General features: G+C 43.7%; 1 protein-coding gene across 7 annotated transcripts in view; it reads left to right on the top strand.

The window, feature by feature from the left end:
- The window catches only part of TADA2A (transcriptional adaptor 2A), a 306,061-nt gene that overhangs the window by 215,191 nt on the left and 66,029 nt on the right, over positions 1 to 24,841 (top strand). For 5 of the 7 annotated variants that reach the window (XM_069756577.1, XM_069756579.1, XM_069756578.1 and 2 more), the window contains one exon: positions 3,839 to 3,971. The exons of the other annotated variants lie outside the window; for them this stretch is intronic. In XM_069756577.1, coding sequence (XP_069612678.1) covers positions 3,839 to 3,971 — 133 coding nt within the window. The remainder of the gene's footprint in view (positions 1 to 3,838; positions 3,972 to 24,841) is intronic. 7 annotated transcript variants of the gene reach the window in all.

Raw genomic sequence — 24,841 nt, 5'->3', positions numbered from 1 at the left:
TGTCCAGAATCCCAGAGTGCCTATCAGCCATATCCTCCTTCTTCTCCTCTCGCTTTCTCAAACTCAATGTGAACAAATCTGAACTCATCATCTTTCCTCCATCCCATAGATCTTCCTTACCTGACCTATCTATCGCAATCAATGACATCATGCTTTCCCCCGTACCGGAAGTCCGATGCCTCGGAGTAACCTTCGACTCTGCCCTGTCCTTCAAACATATCTCCAGAATCCGTCCTTTCCTCAGCCGTCAATCTACTAAAATGCTTGTGCACGCCGTCATCATCTCCCGCCTTGACTACTGCAACATCCTTTTCTGCAGCCTCCCTGCTAACACCCTTGCACCTCTCCAGTCCATTCTTAACTCTGTTGCCCGACTAATTCATTTCTCTCCTCGCTACTCCTCTGCTTCCCCCTCTGCAAATCTCTTCACTGTCTCCCATTCCCTCAGCGTATCCAGTTCAAATTACTAATACTGACCTACAAAGCCATCCACAACCTGTCTCCTCCATATATCTCTGAAATGATCTCCCGATATCTTCCCTCACGTGATCTCTAGTCCTCCCAAGACCTCCTTCTCTCCTCCACACTTATTCGCTCCTCATCCAACCGCCTCCAAGACTTCTCCCGAATATCCCCCATCCTCTGGAATTCTCTGCCTCAACACGTCCGACTATCAACCACATTCGGATCCTTCAGACGGAACCTGAAAACCCATCTCTTCAGGAAAGCCTACAGCCTGTACTGACCCCACTGCCGCCTCATCACTACCGAAGCTACCACCTCACCAACACCGGAGCTCCTGCAACCCTCAACCTACTGTCTCCTTCCCCATAATCCTGTAGAATGTAAGCCCGCAAGGGCAGGGTCCTCGACCCTCTGTATCAGTCTGCCATTGTTAGTTTGTCTACTGTAAGTGATATCTGTAACTTGTATGTAACCCATTCTCATGTAAAGTACCATGGAATCAATGGTGCTATATAAATAATAATTATATATATACATATATATATATATATATGTATATATATATATATATACAGGGCTGCCACTAGAAATTTTGGGGCCCCATACTGGCAAAATTTTTGGGACCCCCTTGAGACTCCGTCCATGCTGCACCCCAGCCCCGCCTCCGCCCCTCGAACTTTCCACAGTCCCACTACTCTCTCTTGGAAAATCTCCACTTCTCACCTATCACACATTGACAGTTCCCATCACCAGATCATATATATAGCCAGCAGTTTTTGTTTTGGCCAAAAGATTTTTTAAGCCACCAAAATGACACGGTACACACTTTTGGCCTTAGCAAATCGCTTTATTAAGATTTGTCGTAATTCCAGTAGCAAACATTGCATGTAAGTGTCTTCCAAACCTGATTTTCCCTAGTCTGTTTTCCTGCTTTCAGCTGCATTTGTATCAGTATGTACTCGTTCGGAGTACAGCTGATGGCAGTGAAAGGATCAGCACCTGTCTCCTCCTCTGAATGTTGTGCTTACCAGATCAGTCTCTTTCAGCAGCTTATTCAGAGAGTTAGGATATGTGCACACGTTGCGGATTCTCTGCGGATCCGCAGCGTTCTTTGCAGTGCAGAAACGCTGCGGATTCTCTGCGGATCCGCAGCGTTTTTTGCAGTGCAGAAACGCTGCAGATCCACAATTGATTTACAGTACAATGTAAATCAATGAGAAAAAAAAAATGCTGTGCAAACTTTGCGGAAAATCTGCTGTGGAAATACTGCGGTTTAAAAGAAGTAGCATGTCACTTCATTTTTGTGAATCTGCAGCGTTTTTGTACCCATTCTATTATAGAAAACCACAAGGGTAAAAAAACGCAGCAAATCCGCAAAAAAGTCGCAGAAAAAAATGCACAAAAAACGCAACAAAACCGCAGGTGTGTTTTTTGCCAGGAGAGGCAGAATCTGCACCAGAAATTCCTAAGGCTAATCCGCAACGTGTGCACGTAGCCTTAGTGAGACACAGTACACAGGTGCTGACAATTTCACTGCCATCATCTATACTCCAAATGAGTATGTTCTGACATCAATGCAGCTAGAGGCAGCCATATAGACTGGGGAAAAGAAGAGGTTTAGTAGACTTTCACAAGCATTTTTTTACAGGATTGAAAGCAAATCTAATAAAGTGATTTTGCAAACTTTCAAAACTTTTTTTGGGTTGAGAAAAAAGGACAGCTCACCCCTTACAGGAACCTGACCACGTAGAGTCTGGTGCAGCAGGATTAGTAATCGAAAGAGGAGATAATCCAGCTCTTTGTTCCTTTAAAATCCATAATTTATTGAAACAATACTTTAAAATCCAGCATTATATCATGCAGCATTAAGGTACCTTCACACATAACGATATCGTTAACGATATCGTTGCTTTTTGTGACGTAGCAACGATATCGTTAAGGAAATCGTTATGTGTGACAGCGACCAACGATCAGGCCCCTGCTGGGAGATCGTTGGTCGCTGAACAAAGTCCAGAACTTTATTTCGTCGCTGGATCTCCCGTGGACATCGCTGGATCGGCGTGTGTGACACCGATCCAGCGATGTCTTCACTGGTAACCAGGGTAAACATTGGGTTACTAAGCGCAGGGCCGCGCTTAGTAACCCGATGTTTACCCTGGTTACCAGCGTAAAAGTAAAAAAAAAAAAACACTACATACTTACCTACCGCTGTCTGTCCCTGGCGCTGTGCTCTGCACTCCTCCTGTACTGGCTGTGAGCGTCGGTCAGCCGGAAAGCAGAGCGGTGACGTCACCGCTCTGCTTTCCGGCCGCTGTGCTCACAGCCAGTACAGGAGGAGTGCAGAGAAGCAGAGCGCCGGGGACAGACAGCGGTAGGTAAGTATGTAGTGTTTGTTTTTTTTACTTTTACGCTGGTAACCAGGGTAAACATCGGGTTACTAAGCGCGGCCCTGCGCTTAGTAACCCGATGTTTACCCTGGTTACCGGCATCGTTGGTTGCTGGAGAGCTGTCTGTGTGACAGCTCTCCAGCGACCAAACAGCGACGCTGCAGCGATCCGGATCGTTGTCGGTATCGCTGCAGCGTCGCTTAATGTGAAGGGGCCTTTAGTGTCACCAGCTTCCCCAGGGATCAGATAGCAGATGTGTTTTGAGCTTAGTGGCTCTTTATTCATTGTTAAAGGAACAAAGAGCTGGATTATCTCCTCTTTTGATTTTTTTTGTGTTGGTCAAAATTGTTGCTTCTGTTGTGTTTATACATAAAAGAAAGTTACTTTGATTTTTTTTCTGGGCGCCTTAGAATTAAAAACCCGGTGTACTCGCCTCCTGCAGCAATGCTTTTGCAGCAACTCAGCACTATTGTTGCCGGCAAGTGATGTGACATTGTCATGTGACTGCCGCAGTCAATTAGTGGCTGCTGAAAACATTGCCACATCAACCACTGGAAGCCAGCACTAACATCACTAGTACGTTTTTATATTTTATAGGGCCCTGATTTGAATTAGCAGTTGTACAGAAGCAAACAACCTCTTTATTTCCAAGCTTTAGACTGAATTTGCACAATAACTTCATACATTTAATTATGAGTAGAATTTCCCGGCTGTCAGTTTCCATTTTTTAATTGGAAAGGACTTTCAACAAACTTTGCATAAATCAGTAGTACAGATGAATATCTGAATTGATTATATATTTCTTATCAGAGAAATCTGCCACTTCTTCCCCTACCTCCTGATCTTGTCACCCACTCTGCAGGCTCTAGCTATAATTTGAGCTGTATTCGTGATATGCACACTGAAAAGTGGCTTGAAAGTACAGTTTCCTTCTCTGCTTTTGCCTTTCCTCTCAGTAATTTACCTAATTTACTGTTTTGCAAAAGGTTCAAAGATTTATTATCGCTTAAAGAAGTCTCGAGAAGAAGAGCGCTTGAAACGGAATATGCTATCGGAAGTTCTTCAGTACATACATGATGGCAATGCTTGCCAACAGTGGCTCAAGAGACAAGCAGCTATGTAAGTTTGTTTTTAGTGGGAAGGAATGTGAAGTGAGATAAAAAAAAGATGTGAAGACTCATCTCCCATTTTTTAAGTCCCAAATGGGGCAGTCTATTTCCTGGCCCTGTGATTGACATTGTGGAGTTTTACTGATCATAATTGTCTATTAATTTATTATGTTCTCTACATGTTCAAATGGGGCTTATACTGGTGACAGGTTTCCAGCAACTCTGGTCACAGTGACAAACAGGTAAAAACTTTATTTTGTTTAACCCCTTAAGAACTTAGACACTTTGTAGATTAATGTCTGAGCCTCCTTTTTAGAATGTGTCACTTTGAGGTAATAACTCTGGAATGATTCAATGTATCCTAGTGATTCCAAGATTTTTTTTTCGTGGCACATTGTATTTCATGTTAGTGGTGAATTTTGGTAAATATGATTTGCATTTATTTATGAAAACATAAAAAAATTTTCAGACTTTGAATTTTTATTTCCTTAAACCAGATAGTTATATTACACAACATAGTTAATAAATAAAATTTCCCAACTGTCTATTTTACATCAGCATCATTTGTTGAACATTATTTTTTATTAGGAAGTTAGAAGGGTTAAAAGTGTGTCAGCAATTTCTCATTTTTCCAACAAAATTTAGAAAACCATTTTTTTAGGGACAATATTACATTTGAAAAGACTTTGAAGGGCCTATATGACAGGAAAAAAACAAAAGTGACACCATTTAAAATTTTTGCACCCCTCAAAGTGCTCAAAACCACATTCAAAAAGTTTTATTAAGGGGGCGTGGCTATGTAGCTGAAGGAGACAGACGTACCCAGGGAGAGCTCCCATTATCCTGCAGAAATCCTGCCATTTAGACCCCATTCTGCCCAGTTTTTTGGACTGATATATGGTCCCTCTGGACCCAGAAAGGCACCTGGCGGCGGTGGGAGAGCGGAGAGTGTGTGGACGGGAACGGAGGTCGGTGAGACCCGCGGGAACACGGCCGGAGTGAGGCGGCGGCCATCTTGCGGGCGCGTGCTCTGACACACAGAGCGGCGCCGAACCTCCATCCACGCCGGAGAATCCCCGCGGTGCTCTGGGGATTCCCGGTGTACATATTACCGGAGAGTGGAGGTCAGTGGAGCCGGCGGGAGCGCGGGAACTGGATTGTGGTGGCGGCCATCTTGCAGGCGCGCGCCGTGATACGCAGAGCGGCGCCAGATTCATCAGCGCTGGAGTCTCCCCCCCGGTGATCTGGGAGCTCCGGTGTGCATACTGCAGGAGGCAGCCTTTGAATCCCTGGACGGAGAGACCTACAGGGTGGTGTCGGCGGTGGAGGCAACTTATCTATAAGCGCGCTCTCTGACGGTGGAGAAGCGACGCAGAAGTCCGGATCTGCAGCACTACTGGGGAGGTGAGCACATATCCTGAACTTTTTCTTGAGGGGACAAGCAGTGAGCGCCCTGGAAGATTGGGCCCTGCGTTCCCCTGTTTGAGAGACATCTGTCCCCACTGGTGCTTGTAATTTGGAGGGTCTGGCCCCCCTCCTATTGCCCCATCTGTCGGCACTGTGGGATTTCTCCCCCCTCCGGACATATTGGATACATTTAGTGTTCTTGAGACTGCCTAATAACGCTTTTAAGCATATACAGCTCCCTGCGGGCCCTGCTGTCTCTATTTCTGCACCACTCCACAATATACATCGGGCCGTTCTCCTGCCCCTCTTATTCATGTCAACTATGCAGCACGCCAAGGGATCTGGAGCCGCTGACAGACTTAAAAAATTTGCCAGAGAGGACTCCTCGGAGGGCGTGCGGACTCTTCGGGGTAGCTCCTCACAGATACAACGCAAAGGCCGTCCCTCTGATAGTAATGAGGAGGGGGAACAAGATGAGTTAACCCTTAAGCAAGCCTCTGAACAACTAATGCAGGCTATCTCTCTAACCAGATCTTCTCTCACTGAAAAAATAGAAGATGTGCACACTGAAGTGGGCCGACTTAGACAGGACATGCAAACTATGGGAGGACGCATCACAGAAGTGGAAACGAGAGTGTCACAAATAGAGGATACCATCGAGCCTATGGAAGCTAAATAGACAAAAGTGGCTGGCTCAATCAATGCTTGGAAACAGAAAGCAGATGATTTAGAGAATAGACTGCGGCGAAACAACATTCGAATCATTGGTCTACCGGAACGAACGGAGGGACAACAACCGGAGGAATTTCTGGAAGATTGGCTTAAAACTTCTTTGGGAGGTGAATTCTCCTCAACATTCGCTGTGGAGAGGGCTCATAGGGTCCCCACAAGACCCCTCCCTCCCGGAGCTCCGCCAAGACCGTTCCTGGCGCGTCTTCTCAACTGCAAAGACAGGGACACTATTTTACGACTGGCACGACAAAAAAGTCCCATTAAACTCCACAATGCCACAATATCAATCTTTCCGGATTTTTCAATGGAGCTTCAGAAACAGCGAGCGAGATTCATAGAGGTCAAGAAACAACTGAGAGACCAGAATATTATATACTCCATGATTTATCCAGCTCGCCTGCGGGTTGTTTATGAGGGCTCATCTATTTTTTTCACTAATCTGGAGGAGGCGGCTGAGTGGCTTCGGGTCCACAAAACCCCTAATACAAAGAAACCCTAATGCATTTATACTGGCAAACGTGTAATAGAGCTCTTTTTGCGGATGTCAACTTAACAACAATACCGGACGCTGAGTTTAGCGAGGGTATCCCCAATCTTATTTACCAATAGGAGCGATGGACTATGCTCCTACACTGTTGGGGTTTTTGCTCTGTTCTTTTTTACATGTTTTCAATGTTGGTTTATTTTGTTCTATAGGTAGAAATCGCCGCCAATGGTTCTCTTGCCCTCCATGTGTTGTTCCTAGGTGTTACCCGGACAGCAGCTCTTCTCCTGTGTCTCCAGGGGCAACACGGTGGTGCAGAGGTTAGCACTGCAGCCTTGCAGCGCTGGGGTCCTGGGTTCTAATCCCACCCAGGACAACATCTGCAAAAGAGTTTGTATGTTCTCTCCGTGTTTGCGTGGGTTTCCTCCGGGCACTCCGGTTTCCTCCCACATTCCAAAGACATACTGATAGGGATTCTAGATTGTGAGCCCCATCGGGGACAGTGATGATAATGTGTGCAAAACTGTAAAGCGCTGCGGAATATGTTAGCGCTATATAAAAATAAAGATTATTATTATTATACCTTGATGAGTGAGTATGGGATCTGAACTGATATGCATGACCTGGAATGTGCGTGGTATTAAGTCTCCTCAGAAGAAGATCAAAGTATTTTCGCTGATTAAACGTTACCATCCTCACATAGTGCCGCTGGTAGAGACACACTTAACTAGAGATACGGCTCGGTGTACACAAAAACCATGGGTACAATGGTCCATACATGCGTTTCACACCAGTTACTCCAGAGGGGTCTCATTACTGATTCATAAGGATGTCAGGTGGGAGGTGAGGGAGGCTAGGAGGGATTCTGAAGGCCGATTCGTTTTTGTTCACGCGTCAATTAATTCTCGAGAATGTCATATTATGTATTTATAATCCCCCGCCGGCTAATGTATCTATTCTTAGGAAAGCAATGAGTTTTGCCCTGAGTTTTCCAGATGCGAATGTTATATGTATGGGAGATTTCAATTTAATTATGGATAATCACCTTGACCGATTGAGATTGGGTGGAGAGTTGGTAGGGGAGCCACCCTCTCAGGCATCATCCCAGCTGGCTCTGTTTATGGAAGGGAGTGGATGGTTAGATTTATGGAGGAAACGTCATCCCGGGGTGAAGGGTTATACCTGTCATTCATCTACCAGACGTACTCTTTCCCGTCTGGATTATATATTTGGATCAAGAGAGTTGTCAGCATGGGTGGACAATGTTGAGCATGGTAACAGGGGAATATCTGATCATAGCCCGGTCATTCTCAAACTTAAATTTGGGCAATTCAGAGACAATATGACTTGGAAACTAAACCCATTCTGGCTTAAATTAATTGACTCACGTGATAGGACCGTGGGACAGTTAAAATGCTTCCTCTCATCTCATTCTGGACCCCAGAACACTAATATATTTTGGGATGCCCTTAAGGCATATTTAAGAGGGTGTCTATCTTCTACAATATCGTACATAAAGAGAGTGACCTCGAGAGAGGACGATGAGATGGAGCGACAGCTGAAGGACTCGGAGTCGATATTTGTATCTAATCCAACTAATAGTAACAGACTTGCGTGGCAAACTTCCCAGAGGCTATATGACCAACACATAGACACGAAATCTAAACGTAAACTATTTTTTGCTCGCCAGTCCTTCTTTGAGATGGGAAATCAAGCTAGCAAATTTTTAGCCTTCTTGGTACGACAACATAATGTATCTAACACTATATTGCAAATTCGAACACCAGATGGCTCATTAGTATCCTCAACAGAGGAAATTCTTCATTGTTTTCAAGACTATTACGAGTCGTTATACACATCTAAGTGCGACTTTGATGTCCTGGGAAACTTAGATTATTTATCAGATGTGACATTCCCTGAATTAGACTCAGCTCAACGTGCCTTTATGGACGCTGAGTTCACCCTGGAGGAGGTCGAGCAGGCTTTGGCGGATATGGCCTCTGGGAAAGCTCCTGGTCCGGACGGTTTTCCCGTTGAATTATATAGGAAATATCATGATATTTTAGCACCACTCCTGCTCAGGGTGTACCAGGGGATGCAGGAGGGAGACTCTATGCCGGACACCTTCTATGAGGCGAATATCATTATACTCAAAAAGGAGGGGAAGGACCCACTAGACTGTGGATCTTACCGGCCTATATCGCTGGTCAATGTAGATTATAAGATCTTCACTAAAATCCTGGCCACCAGGCTAAACTCGATTATATTAAACCTCATTCACCCAGACCAAACAGGCTTCATGCCTGGTAAAAATACTTCCATTAACATTACACGGGACCAATCGGTAGTCCAATATAGCTCACTGGTGTTGGATAACTCTTGGGCATTGGCATCGCTGGACGCGGCCAAGGCCTTTGACTCCCTTGAGTGGCCCTTTTTATTAGCTTGTTTGAAAAAGTACGGCTTTGGTGACAAATTTCTTAAATGGGTGGGACTGCTATATATGAAGCCTAGAGCCCGGATTATTATAAATGGTTCCATCTCTAAACCAATTCCTCTACATAGGGGGATGCGACAGGGGTGCCCTCTTTCCCCGGCCCTCTTCGCCCTGGCATTGGAAGCATTGGCGATACAAATAAGATCCTCTTCTGCCATTAAAGGAATACACATAGCTGATCGGGTAGATACCATTGGCCTGTACGCTGATGATATGGTAATATTTATGGATCAGGTGGAGGAAACGCTACCGCGAGTAATAGCCACTATAGATAACTTCAGTAGATACTCAGGTTTATATATAAACTGGGATAAATCCGCGTTGATGCCCCTTTCCCACTCCCCAATGCCCGATTTAGAGACTTTGTCCCCCCTTCCTGTTGTGTCTAGTTTTAAATATTTGGGTATACACATATCTCAACATGGTAGAATTGACTTGCAACTCAATGTATTTCCACTGTTAGAATTAGTCAAATCTAAGTTTGCGGTCTGGAGCAAACTCCCTTTATCCGTAGCTGGTCGCATTAATTTAATTAAAATGATTCTGCTTCCCAAACTCAGTTACTGCCGCCAACATAGTGCCACGCCGGTGCCTAGGTCCTTTTTTGCGACACTAAACTCTCAACTTACCACATTCATATGGGGGAAATCTAGACCTAAACTCAAACTGTCTACACTACAGAGGCCAAAACAGGGAGGAGGAGCGGCGCTCCCGGATTTTTATTTATATTACCTGGCCGGTCAGGCAAAAGCTCTTCACCCGTGGATGCCCAATAATTGCCTCCCCAATTCCGAAAACCATTTAATTCATTCGGCTCAAATTGATTGCCCATTAAACTTTTTGGAGGCGGAGAAAATCAGTGCTCCCCGACTGCTACCCCTGCTCCGGCTGGCGCGTTTAGTTTGGAGACAAATTAAAAAAATTACGGGATATGTGGATATTGTAGCAGAGATGCCTCTTTGGAACAATAGTTATTTCTCCACTCTACTAAGTCATCCATCTACAGATTTCTGGATGAGGTATGGGGTCTTCTCAATAGGTGATTTGTATGATGGAGGGATCTTTGTGTCTTTTGAACAATTGCAAACTAAATATGATATACCGAGATCCCAATTTTTTCGGTACTTACAGCTGAGGTCAGCCGTTCAAACACATATGAGGTACGTGGGTACAGGTCGGGTTATATCATCTTTACCCTTGATAGGAATCCTTAAGTCGCAGGGCCCCCAGGGTCTTATCTCTTCCTTATACACCTATATGCTATCTTCGGGAGCCGCAGCCACTGTCAACTCCATTAGAGAGAAATGGGGGGTACTGCTGTCCAATATGCAGGAGGAGGATATTCTTGAATCTCCGGTTAAAGTATCCCCGTCAGTTAACAATAGGATGACTCAGCTGTATATAATACATCAAGCATACCTAACCCCGATACGTCTTTTTAAAATGGGTTGATTCCAAACATCAGAATGTGTGCGGTGTCACTCGCCAGATGCAGACTTTGTACATATGATATGGGGATGTCCTATAATTCTTCAATATTGGAAGGAAGTGACATTACTATTAACATCATTGCTGCTGATACCTGTTCCCCTTGACCCGTTAATTTGCATATTTGGAGTATGGGAGGAGGAGACTTGGGATCACTACACTGGTATATTTTTGCGAGAGGCACTCTTTATGGCGCGCAAGGTGTTAGCGCTGAGATGGATGGGAAGCTCCTGTCCATCTAGAAGAGCCTGGATTGACTTGGTTAACTCAGTCATCCCGTATGAACGCACGCTATATCAGAACAGAGGCTGTCCAGGAAAATTTGACAAGATATGGGGTCGATGGAATTCTTCCCATCTTACCCTTTAGAGATATCAGGTTGGTATCTTCTTTGGTGGTGGCCGGGGACACTGCATGGAGGGATAGGCACGAGGTTACGCGGCGTATTAGTTAGCAACTAGAGTAGGCATAGACTTAGTTTAAGAGTCTTAGGTTTTTTTGTTGTTTTTCTTACCTGTGTAATACATGTGTTACTATGAAGTTGTTATTCGCAACAAATACAAGATAACACGGACTGTGAGTTGAAGTACCTTTTATTACGTGTTTAATGTGTACACTTTATATGCTACATACTGTGTTTCTCAATCTAACTGTACATTGTATGTAACATAATTGATTTTGATACTAATAAACGAATTTAAAAAAAAAAAAAAAAAAAAAAAGTTTTATTAACCCTTCAGGTGCTTCGTAGAAATTAAAGCAATATGGAAGGAAAAAATGAACAGTCTACTTTGTACCACAAAAATGTGTTATGGTAGCAGGAGTAGATGGACCATGCAATTTGGGAAATTGGAAAACTACTGTTTGGACACAAGGCTCGGAAGGGAAAGAGCAGCATTTGATTTTTGAAATGCAAAATTGTCTGGAATTGATAGCAGACACCATATTGTGTTTTCAAAGCCCCGGGACTTCCTAAACAGTGGAAGCCCCACACAAATGACCCCATGTTGGAAACTGCATCCCTCAAGGAATCTATTTATAACCTTGAACCCACATGCACTTCACAGAATTTTATAGTGGACTATACAATTTGTTGTGCAATTTCTCCTGAGTACTCAAATGCCCTGTATGTGGTGGAGTTGTACTGTTTGGGTACCCGGCAGTTTTTCTAAGGGGTGTAGTGATTATATTTACACCACAGGTGGGTCACAAAATTTTATACCATTGGGCACTGAAGAAAAAATAATTACAATATTTTGCAGACTATTAAGACACACAGGACCTTAAGGCGCACCCCAAATCTTGGAGATTTTTTTAATAAAATGGTGGTGCGTCTTATAGTCTGATTGAAAAAATTGCTGAGATCTCATCTCCCGAGATCTTGGTGCCAAGATCTCCACCTGCGCATATGCAACCCCCGGCGGCCATTTTCTCAGAGTCCACCGCACAAGAAACCATGGAACTGCTGGGGCTTTGGCTTTTCACAAAATGTTGGCAGACCCCTTTATCTGCACCATCTTACTCATGACGCCAAAAAAACGCAGAGTTTGCATGTGTGTATGCGTTTTTGCATGCGTTTGCGTTCTTTATGCGCATGCGTTAGAAATTTCACATTTTTCCAGTAACCTTTCCTTGACATCAGACACCCAGTAGGCATGTCTCATGGGATATACAATGCCTACAAGTAGTATTCAACCCCCTGCAGATTTAGCAGGTTTAATAAGATGCAAATAAGTTAGAGCCTTTAAACTTCAAACAAGAGCAAGATTTATTAACAGATGTATAAATCTTACAAAGCAAAAATTTTTGTTGCTCAGTTAAATTTTTTATACATTTTAAACATAAAAGTGTGGGTCAATTATTATTCAACCCCTAGGTTTAATATTTTGTGGAATAACCTTTGTTTGCAATTACAGCTAATAATCGTCTTTTATAAGACCTGTTCAGGCCGGCACAGGTCTCTGGAGTTATCTTGGCCCACTCCTCCATGCAGATCTTCTCCAAGTTATCTAGGTTCTTTGGGTGTCTCATGTGGACTTTAATCTTGAGCTCCTTCCACAAGTTTTCAATTGGGTTAAGGTCAGGAGACTGACTAGGCCACTGCAACACCTTGATTTTTTGCCTCTTGAACCAGGCCTTGGTTTTCTTGGCTGTGTGCTTTGGGTCGTTGTCTTGTTGGAAGATGAAATGACGACCCATTTTAAGATCCTTGATGGAGGAGCGGAGGTTCTTGGCCAAAATCTCCAGGTAGGCCGTGCTATCCATCTTCCCATGGATGCGGACCAGATGGCCAGGCCCCTTGGCTGAGAAACAGCCCCACAGCATGATGCTGCCACCACCATGCTTGACTGTAGGGATGGTATTCTTGGGGTCGTATGCAGTGCCATCCAGTCTCCAAACGTCACGTGTGTGGTTGGCACCAAAGATCTCGATCTTGGTCTCATCAGACCAGAGAACCTTGAACCAGTCAGTCTCAGAGTCCTCCAAGTGATCATGAGCAAACTGTAGACGAGCCTTGACATGACGCTTTGAAAGTAAAGGTACCTTACGGGCTCGTCTGGAACGGAGACCATTGCGGTGGAGTACGTTACTTATGGTATTGACTGAAACCAATGTCCCCACTGCCATGAGATCTTCCCGGAGCTCCTTCCTTGTTGTCCTTGGGTTTGCCTTGACTCTTCGGACAAGCCTGGCCTCGGCACGGGAGGAAACTTTCAAAGGCTGTCCAGGCCGTGGAAGGCTAACAGTAGTTCAATAAGCCTTCCACTTCCAGATGATGCTCCCAACAGTGGAGACAGGTAGGCCCAACTCCTTGGAAAGGGTTTTGTACCCCTTGCCAGCCTTGTGACCCTCCACGATCTTGTCTCTGATGGCCTTGGAATGCTCCTTTGTCTTTCCCATGTTGACCGTGTATGAGTGCTGTTCACAAGTTTGGGGAGGGTCTTAAATAGTCAGGAAAGGCTGGAAAAAGAGATAATTAATCCAAACATGTGAAGCTCATTGTTCTTTATGCCTGAACTACTTCTTAATACTTTAGGGGAACCAAACAGAATTCTGGTGGGTTGAGGGGTTGAATAATAAATGACCCTCTGAAAAGACTTTTCACAATTTAAAAAAAAAAATAAACAAAGAAATAACATTCTTTTTTGCTGCAGTGCCTTTCACACTTCCAGGCTGATCTACAGTCCAAATGTCACAATGCCAAGTTAATTCCAAATGTGTAAACCTGCTAAATCTGCAGGGGGTTGAATACTACTTGTAGGCACTGTATGTGTATATATATATATATATATATATATATATATATAACACACTGCACTGAGGAAATCCTCGTCTTTGCTGTATCTAGCTGCAAGATGGATCTTGACCTGGACAGCTTCCTAGAAGATCTGGATTTACAACTGAAGTTGACTGCTACCTTTGCTTTTGCTTGTCAAGAACACAGAAGAGAAAGATGGAGAAAACGTCGTCGCTATTGGCAACACCCCATCCTTGAACTCCGAAAGACCCGTGGAGCCCACCACTCTTTGTACACCGAGCTGCAACAAAAAGCGGAGAAGTTTTTTGACTACACAAGCATGTCGCAACAGAGCTTCCATGACTTGCTGATACGTGTCCAAGGATCCATTGCAAGCCAGGACACACAGCTCCGTCGAGCAATTCCTGCTGAGGAACGTCTCTTGGTCACCCTGAGGTACGTAGTGTGGAAAAAGAAACTCCTGTCCCAAATAACCCTATCACTAACTCTAAGCAGTGTACTGATTCTTGTTTTTCATTTTCTTTTCTGCAGATTCATGGCTACTGGAGAGACATTGTCATCGTTACACTTCCAGTTCCTGATTGGAGTATCCACCCTTTCTGGGATTATTGTAGACACTTGTTGTGCTTTAGTTGGCATTATGCGGCAAGAATTCCTCCCCCAACCCACAAGTGAACTGTGGATTGAAAATGATTCCAAATTCCAGAAAATATGTAATTTTCCTGTGTGGGGGCTGTGGACGGGAAGCACATTTTGTTTATGAAACCAGCTGGAAGTGGAACAGAGTACTTCAATTATAAAAAATATTTTTCCATTGTTCTAATGGCTATTGCGGATGCCGATTGTAGATGTGTTGCCGTGGACATTGGTTCATTTGGACGAGGAAATGACTCACAGACGTTCAAAAACTCTGACATGGGCCAACATCTGTATGGGAATGATTTTAATTTTCCACTACCACGACCTTTTCCCAACACTGATGGACCGCCAATGCCTTTTGTTGTTGTTGGGGATGAAGCGTTTCAAATGTGTGCCAACCTCATTAAGCCATACTCACTCAAGTCAGAACTTAAATCACACACAAAAAAAATTCACCTACAAGGGCATGAAGAACAGTGGAGTGTGCATTTAGATTGCTGGTATAGAAATGGCGCATTTTGTGCACATCCATTAATCTAAAAATTGACACTATTGATGAGGTTGTGAAAGCATGTGTTGTTCTGCACAACTACATGATGGTAAAAGAGCGACCAAGCTTACAACTTGAAGAACCTGTTACATTGCATGATTACCAATTTCACCCTCTGAGAACCACAGTGGAAGTTGCCCACATGAGGGATAAGTTTGCCGCTTACTTTGTTTCAGATAATGGCCGTGTGGCATGGCAAGAAGAAATGATTTAACCCCTTAGCGACCGCCGATACGCCTTTTAACGGCGGCAGCTAAGGGTACTTAAACCACAGCGCCGTTAATTAACGGCGCTGTGGAAAAAGTAAATAGCGCCCCCCAGAGTCGGATTTTCTCCGGGGTCTCGGCTGCCGGGGGTAGCCGAGACCCCAGAGAACATGATTCGGGGGGTTTTGTACCGACCCCGCATTTGCGATCGCCGGTAATTAACCGTTTACCGGCGATCGCACAAAAAAACCCCGCGATCTCTTTTTAATTCCTCTGTCCTCCGATGTAATCGCACATCAGAGGACAGAGAAAAGGAGCCCCAGGTATCCCCCCAATACTCACCTATCTCCCCCAGTGCTCCTCGTGACTCCCGGTGGGCGCCGCCATCTTCAAAATGGCGGGCGCATGCGCAGTGCGCCCGCCGGCCGGCACCGGGAGAATCTTTGGGGTCTCGGCTGCCGGGGGTAGCCGAGACCCCAAAGAACATGATAGGGGTCGGTTTTACCGACCCCTGTTTTCCGATCGCCGGTAATTAACTGTTTACTGGCGACCGCAAACAAAATAAATAAAAAAATAATCAGTGTAATTCTCTGTCCTCTGATGTGATCACACATCAGAGGACAGAGAAATAGGGGGATTCGGGGACCCTATCATACTCACCGGTGTCCCTGGATCCTCCTGCTGCTCCTCCTGGCTGCCGGAGAAAAGAAAATGGCGGGCGCATGCGCAGTGCGCCCGCCATCTATCGCCATCTGCCGGCCGACAGGAGAAGAGCAGTTGGGGCTAAAATTAGGGTTAGGGCTAGGGTTAGGGCTAGGGTTAGGGCTAAGGTTAAGGCTAGGGTTAGGGTTGGGGCTAAATTTAGGGTTAGGGTTGGGGCTAAATTCAGGGTTAGGGTTCTTTCACACTTACGTCGGTACGGGGCCGTCGCAATGCGTCGGCCCGACATACCGACGCACGTTGTGAAAATTGTGCACAACGTGGGCAGCGGATGTAGTTTTTCAACGCATCCACTGCCCAATCTATGTCCCGGGGAGGAGGGGGCGAAGTTACGGCCTCACATGCGCGGTCAGAAATGGCGGATGCGACGTACAAAAAAACGTTACATTGAACGTTTTTTGTGCTGACGGTCCACCAAAACACAACTGATCCAGTGCACGACGGACGCGACGTGTGGCCATCCGTCACGATCCGTCGGCAATACAAGTCTATGGGCAAGAAAACGCATCCTGCGGGCACATTTGGAGGATCCGTTTTTTGTCCAAAACGACGGATTGCGACGGATGCCAAATGACGCAAGTGTGAAAGTAGCCTTAGGGCTAGGGTTAGGGTTGGGGCTAAAGTTAGGGCTAGGGTTGGGGCTAAAGTTAGGTTTAGAGTTGGGATTAGGGTTTGGATTAGGGTTAGGGTTGGCATTAGGGTTACGCTTGGGATTAGGGTTAGTTTTGGGGTTAGGGTTAAGGTTAGGGTTGTGATTAGGGGTGTATTGGGATTAGGGTTAGGTTTGAGGTTAGGGTTGAGATTAGGATAAGGGGTGTGTTGGATTTAGGGTTTTGATTAGGATTATGGTTAGGGTTGACATTAGGGTTGTTTTGGGGTAAGGGTTGTGATTATCGTTAGTGTTAGTGATTAGGATTATGGATCGGGTTGGGATTAGGGTTAGGGTTGGAGCTAGAATTGGGGGGTTTCCACTGTTTAGTTACATCAGGGGGTCTCCAAACACGACAGCCAATTTTGCGCTGAAAAAGACAAATGGTGCTCCCTCCCTTCTGAGCTCTGCCGTGCGCCCAAACAGAGGGTTACCCCCACATATGGGGCATCAGCGTACTCGGGATAAATTGGACAACAACATTTGGGGTCCAATTTCTCCTGTTACCCTTGTGAAAATAAAAACTTGGGAGCTACAAAATCTTTTTTGTGGAAAAAAAAATATTTTTTTATTTTCACGACTCTGCATTCTAAACTTCTGTGAAGCACTTGGGCATTCAAAGTTCTCACCACACATCTAGATAAGTTCCTTGGGGGGGTCTAGTTTCCAAAATGGGGTCACTTGTGGGGGGTTACTACTGTTTAGGTACATCAGGGGCTCTGCAATCGCAACATAACGCCCACAGACCATTCTTTCAAAGTCTGCATTCCAAAACAGCGCTCCTTCCCTTCCGAGCTCTGCCGTGCGCCCAAACAGTGGTTTACCCCCACATATGGCACATCAGTGTACTCGGGATAAATTGGACAACAACTATTGCGGTCCAATTTCTCCTGTTACCCTTGTGAAAATAAAAACTTGGGGGCTACAATATCTTTTTTGTGGAAAAAAAATATTTTTTATTTTCACGACTCATTTTCACGATGCATTCTAAACTTCTGTGAAGCACTTGGGCATTCAAAGTTCTCACTACACATCTAGATAAGTTCCTTAAGGGGTCTAGTTTCCAAAATGGGGTCACTTGTAGGGGGTTTCCACTGTTTAGGCACATCAGGGACTCTCCAAACGCGACATGGCGTCCAATCTCAATTCCAGACAATTCTACATTGAAAAAGTAAAACGGCACTCCTTCTCTTCCAAGCTCTGCGGTGCGCCCAAACAGTGGTTTACCCCCACATAGTGGGTATCGACGTACTCAGGAGAAATTGTACTACAACTTTTGTGGTCTGATTTCTCCTATTACCCTTGTGAAAATAAAAATTTGGGGGCAAAAAGATCATTTTTGTAGAAAAAATGCGATTTTTTTTTTTTTTAATTTTATTTTCACGGCTCAACGTTATAAACTTCTGTGAAGCACATGGGGGTTCAAAGTGCTCACCACACATCTAGATAAGTTCCTTAAGAGGTCTAGTTTACAAAATGGTGCCACTTGTGGGGGGTTTCCACTGTTTAGGCACATCAGGGGCTCTCTAAACGTGACATGGCGTCCGATCTCAATTCCAGCCAATTCTGCATTGAAAAAGTCAAACGGCACTCCTTCACTTCCAAGCTCTGCGGTGCGCCCAAACAGTGGTTTACCCCCACATATGGGGTATTGGCGTATTCAGGAGAAATTGCATAACAAAATGTATGGTTACATTTCTGTTTTTACACTTGTGAAAATAAAAAAAATGGTTCTGAATTAAAATGTTTGCAAAAAAAAGTTAAATGTTCATTTTTTCCTTCCACATCGTTTCAGTTCCTGTGAAGCACGTAAAGGGTTAATAAACTTCTTGAATGTGGTTTTGAGAACCTTGAGGGGTGTAGTTTTTAGAATGGTGTCACACTTCGTTATTTTCTATCATATAGACCCCTCAAAATGACTTCAAATGTGATGTGGTCCCTAAAAAAAAAAAGGTGTTGTAAAAATGAGAAATTGCTGGTCAACTTTTAACCCTTATAACTCCCTAACCAAAAAAAAATTTTGTTTCCAAAATTGTGCTGATGTAAAGTAGACATGTGGGAAATGTTATTTATTAACTATTTTTTGTGACATATCTCTCTGATTTAAGGGCATAAAAATACAAAGTTTGAAAATTGCAATATTTTAAAAATATTCGCCATATTTCCGTTTTTTTCATAAATAATCGCAAGTAATATCAAAGAAATGTTACCACTAACATGAAGTACAATATGTCATGAAAAAACATTCTCAGAATCAGCGGGATCCGTTGAAGCGTTCCAGAGTTACAACCTCATAAAGTGACAGTGGTCAGAATTGCAAAAATTGGCTCGGTCATTAAGTACCAAATTGGCTCTGTTAAGGGGTTAAGCTGCTAAGTTAAATGTACCTGTTATGTTTAAAACATACCAGTAATGTCAAAAATTACATACCTGTTTAAATGTACCTGTGATGTTCAAATGTACATGTCATGTAAAAATGCGCAGTCTACCAGGAACAGAAAAAGCATTCAGAGAGACAGACATTTCCAAAGTTTCTGTACTTACATCCAAAAATATTTAGAATTGAGAGTCCTCGGTGGTTGATACATTTTAATGGCTAACTGAAAAGATGGTAACAAATTGCAAGCTTTCGAGACTACACAGGTCTCTTCATCAGGCAAAGACTAAAAGAAATTCAGAAGAATCACATATTTATGCACAACATAGTATAGAAAAAAAAAAAAAGGAAAAACCATGGATAAGACAGGTGACATGAAGCAGAATTACCATGAGTGATAAACAGTTATGTCCATAAATATTGGGCCAGTTCTTAGATAAGGATTGTTTTATTGTTCTGTTGTGATGACCCCTCATAGTCTGAGGGGCAAGTTCCTTAGTTGATGTAAAAAGACATAAATCCATGCGACACATTCATTCCTGCAGTGAGAGTGTCAAAGGTCGTCATCAGTTTATATTCCCAGACTCTTCTGTTTCTTAGGCTGGTTTCACATTTGTGTTTAAATTTGCAGCGTTTAAAACGCATCCGCAAGTGGTGAAAAAAACGCATGTAAACGTGTACAAACGCTGCGTTTTCTAGACGCATGCGGTTAAAACAACGCCGCATTTGTACGCGTGTACATGCGTTTTTTCCTGTGTTTGCGCTTTTGGTATAAATGGCCCCCCCAAAAAAATTAATAAATAGCTGGTTTTTGTTCCTTTTGCTTCACAAAAATCGGAATAAAAAGCGATCAAAAATGTCACGTGCCCGAAAATGTTACCAATAAAAATGTCAACTCGTCCCGCAAAAAACAAGACCTCACATGACTCTGTGGACCAAAATATGGAAAAATTGTAGGTCTCAAAATGTGGTAACGCAAAAAATTATTTTTGGGAATAAAAAGCGTCTTTTAGTGTGTGACAGCTGCCAATCGTAAAAATCCACTAGAAAACTCCCTATAAATAGAAATCAAACCCCCTTCATCAACTCCTTAGTTAGGGAAAAATTAAAAAATTAAAAAAATGTATTTATTTCCATTTTCCCATTAGGGTTAGGGTTTGGATCCCTTTATCACCTTGATGGCTTAGGGTTAGGGTTTGGATCCCTTTATCACCTTGATGGTGGCTTAGGGTTAGGGTTTGGATCCCTTTATCACCTTGATGTTGGGATGTGGCTTCTCAGTGTCTAGACTTGTTTTTCTCTATTGAAACGCATGCGTTCAAAAATGCAACCAAACGCATGTGCTTAAAAACGCATGCGCTTACATAGACAGCAATGCGGGTTTTTTTACGCAATCGAACACATGCGTTTCCTGGCGGCAAATAGACACCTCTAGAAATTACTACATGTTGCATTTCCGCGCCAAGCCGCAAGCGACGAAAAGACGCATGCGTCGTCAAATGCGGCAAAACGCGAACAAAAAAAAACGCATGCGTTTTTAATGTTAAATATAGGAAAACACGACGCATGCGTTTATATGCGGTACAAACGCTGCGGCAAAAAACGCAAATGTAAAACCAGCCTTAGATTTGAAGTTACCTTTTAACACAAGTAATTTCATGTCCATAATGTTATGATTTGGGAGACAAAAATGTATTGCCACAGGTAGATCCATTCTTTTTTCTCTTATTGTGTGGCGGTGAGAATTCATTCGTTCTAAGCTTTTGCCCTGTCTCCCCCACATACCGACCCCCAGTTGGACATTTAGTACAAATAATTAGGTACACTACATTAGAAGAGACGCAGCTGAAAGTACCTGGGATCTTGTAGTCCTGATGTGAATTGGGGATCTTTATCTTGTCCGTGGTCATTATAAATGGACAGGTTTTACATTTTTTCTGATTGCAAGGACAGCTTCCTGCAGCTGTTGGAGAGGACAGGGAGCTCTTGACAATGATGCTTCTTAGATTTGGGGGCTGCCTAAAACACAGTAGTGGGGGGTCTGGAAAAAATGGATTTTAAGCGGGCATCTTTTTGTAGTAAAGGTTGTAATTTCCGTGCAGCTCCCCTTAGCACCTCCAGATTTGGATTGTAGGTATCTACTAGAGGTACCCGGTTATTTTCTTCTTTAGCTTTGTAATGTAGCAGGTGATTCCTTGATATTCTGGTGGCTCTTGTAATCTGGTTTTCAATTGTTCTTGGATGGTAGCCCTGATTCAAAAAGATCTTTCTGAGGCGACCAAGGTGTTCATCCCTATCCATTCGGTTGGAACATATACGATTGTATCTGATGGCTTGGCTGTAGACAATAGAGTTTTGTATGTGTTTTGGATGGAAACTGTCCAATTTAAGGTATGTTGGACGGTTGATTGGCTTCTGATACAGGGATGTCTCTATTTTATTGTTCTGCAGCTTAATGATGGTGTCCAAAAAGTTAATTTCAGTGCAGGAGTAGTTGTGTCAAGTTGATGGTAGGATGAAATTGATTAAACTATTCATGGAACGTCTTTAGCTGTGGCTCAGACTCCACCCAGATGATTAAAATGTCATCAATGTAGCGGTAGTAAGCCAGAGGCCTGATGGGACATGAGGACAAAAAGTCGCTTTCAAGCTTGGCCATGAAAAGATTTGCATACTGTGGGGCCATTTTACTTCCCATTGCTGTGCCAGTCTCCTGTAGATAGATCTTCTTGTCAAATTCAAAGTAATTGTGAGGATGAATTTTATAAGTTTCACCACAGAATTTGCATCAGTCCCGGTGTTTTCTAGGAAGAATTTGCAGGCATTTAATCCATCCTGGTGTGGGATATTGGAGTACAAATATTCCACATCCATGGTGGCCAGGATTGTTCCTTCTGGTAGAGGACATATTGCTGATAGTTTATTCAATAGGTCAGTTGTGTCCTGAATGAAGCTGGGTGTATCCTTTACCAGGGGTTTAAGAATACCCTCTACCCATCCAGATATCTGCTCCATAAGGGTGCCCACACATGAGATAATTGGTCTTCCTGGGTTTCCAGATTTGTGGATTTTGGGAAGCATGTAGAATGTCCCTGTTCTTGGACTTTCTGGTATCAGGTCATTGGCTCTTATGGATTCGTCGGGCAGACATGATACCAACTTGTATAGTTCCTTGTAAAAGTCCTGTGTAGGATCCGACTCCAATTTTTTGTAGTAGTGTGTGTCCATAAGTTATCTGTTTGCTTCCCTTATATAGTCTGATGTGTTCATCATGACTATTGCACCTCCCTTGTCAGCAGGTTTGATGATGATTTTTTTTGTTGGTTTTCAGAGACTGTATGGCCTTTCTATCCTGGGCACTGATGTTGGATGCTTGTCTCCTGTTTGTTTCTATGATTGTGTATTTTATCAAATGTCTGAAGGAGTCTTTATAGTTATCCAAATGAGGGTTGCGTCCAGGTGGAGGTGTCCAGTCTGACCTCTTCTTTGTTGTTAGGATCCCTTTTCCTTCAGTCGAGGTGAGTTCTGAATCTTCTGTATCATTGAAATATTCCCTCAGGCGCAGTCTACTGAAAAAATGTTCCATATCACTGCAGAGTTTACTTTTATCCACTGCCTTAAGGTACCGTCACACTGAACGATATCGCTAGCGATCCGTGACGTTGCAGCGTCCTGGCTAGCGATATCGTTCAGTTTGACAGGCAGCAGCGATCAGGATCCTGCTGTGCCATCGTTGGTCGCTTCAGAAAGTCCAGAACTTTATTTCGTCGCTGGACTCCCTGCAGACATCGCTGAATCGGCGTATGTGACGCCGATCCAGCGATGTCTTCACTGGTAACCAGGGTAAACATCGGGTTACTAAGCTCTGTGTCTTCTGTAATTGTCTTCCTCAGAGTTTCAAATTGCCCTTGGACTTTACTCTTTATGCTGTAGCAGACATTCAAAAGGTGATTCCTTAATCTCTCAGAAGTTCTGTGACACAGGTTTTGTGCATAATGGGTATTGTAGGTATGAAGAATTGGGTTTGTAATCCAGAGTCCTTTGGGAATTAGATTCTCCTTTTTGCATTTAGATTGGAAAAAATGTCGCTGTCCATTTGTGCACGTTTCTTCAGAATTGGTTTCCTCCATTTTGATAGAGGAAAGAAATATATCTTGGTACCAAGATATATTTCTTTCCTGTATACTTACATAGACAGTGTTGTCCTCACAGAAACCAGCACCAGGAGACGCACTGGACAAACCTGCTGAACCAGGAGCCAACCCCTGTTCCAGGCCAGTCGACACGTCTAAAACTAAACAGAAACATTTATTAGTACAAAGTACAAACAGCGGTGAGGGAGGATGACATTTCTAAGGTTCTATACTTACAACCAGTGTTGTGTCGTCTAGAGTCTAAAGAGTTATGGCCTTGCTGTGTCCACACTTCCTTTTATAGAGCTCTCAATTAGCAGTTGGTTGAATCAGTTCCTGGACCAACTCTTTAATAAACGCATGTGTAAAGAACGCATGTGCGTACGCATGTCCTTGCGTACGCATGTGTTCCCATAGACAGTAAAGTATTTATTTGACGCATTCATCCGCATGCGCATGTATGAACATATTTGACGGATTTTTGCCGCTTCAAAACATCCAACATGTTGCGTTTGCCGGACCCCACCACACAGCGAAAAACGCATGCGTATGCCGACGCATGCGGACTGATGCAAACGCATGCCCCTGCGTACACCATGTTAAAGATAGGCAAACATGACGCATATGGATTGCTGCGGATGAAACTCTGCACAAACCGACGCAAATGTGAAACCAGCCTTAATCTGTTAACAATTGACTTTTTGGGCAGCACCAACCAGAGTTACCCAGAACTGTTTAGAGAGGTGACCGTTTTCCTTCACTGTAAATCTCCCATTATATGAAGGGCCCACAAGTTCTCAATAGTCATTAGGTAAGGGGACATGTCATTATTCTTTCATCTTTAAAGGGGTTTCCCCACGAACAAAATTCATTTTAATCAATAGATGTATTTAAATTAAATGTTCCTGCGCTGAGATAATCTTATAAATGTGCCCCTGCTGTGTACTGTGTAATGACTTTGTCTGACCTTACAGGGACATGGTCTGATCAAACCACATCTCCTTGGCAGGGGGGGAAATGTACAGAAATTACAGCTTAAAAACAGGCAAGGAAATGTTTTACCTCCCAGAAAGAATCAGTTGTGATCCAATGCAGTAATGTGTGTATGCTCTTTTGCTACCCACATGGTATGATTAGACGATGTCCCTGTACTGTCAGACATGGCCATTACACAGTACATAGCAGGAGCACATTTATAAGATTATCTCAGTGCAGGAACATTTTCTTTAAATACATCCAATTGTGGAACTTATTATTATTCCAAGAGCTATTTATTAAAATTAACTTTTGTTCGTGGGAACAGAGGCGTTTCTGGGGATAGCAGTTGGGGCATGTGCCCCGGCCGCAACCGGCCAGGGGACGCAACCGGGCCATCTGATGTGGCGGTGCGCAGTGTCTTCCTCAGCGGCTGCATTCTGCCGCACCATCGGACTGGGAGTCGTCCGTTCTCTGTGCTGGCAGTAAAGATGAAACGATAGTGACATGTCCCCTTATTCACCTGACCTAATCACTATTGATACATTTGCTGGAATAATAAGCGGACACCATGTCACATTTGGAGAGCCCCTGATGTGCCTAAACAGTGGAAACCCCCCACAAGTGACCCCATTTTGGAAACCACACCCCTCAAGGATTTTATACAGGGGTATAGTGAGCATTTTGAACCCACAGGTATGACACAGAATTTCATAACATTAGATTGTCATAATGAATATGTCGTCATTTGTGTTGAGCACAAA

Source organism: Ranitomeya imitator, chromosome 3 (assembly GCF_032444005.1).
Source record: "Ranitomeya imitator isolate aRanImi1 chromosome 3, aRanImi1.pri, whole genome shotgun sequence".
Classification (NCBI taxonomy): domain Eukaryota; kingdom Metazoa; phylum Chordata; class Amphibia; order Anura; family Dendrobatidae; genus Ranitomeya; species Ranitomeya imitator.
This window is presented reverse-complemented; position numbering and strand designations above follow the sequence as displayed.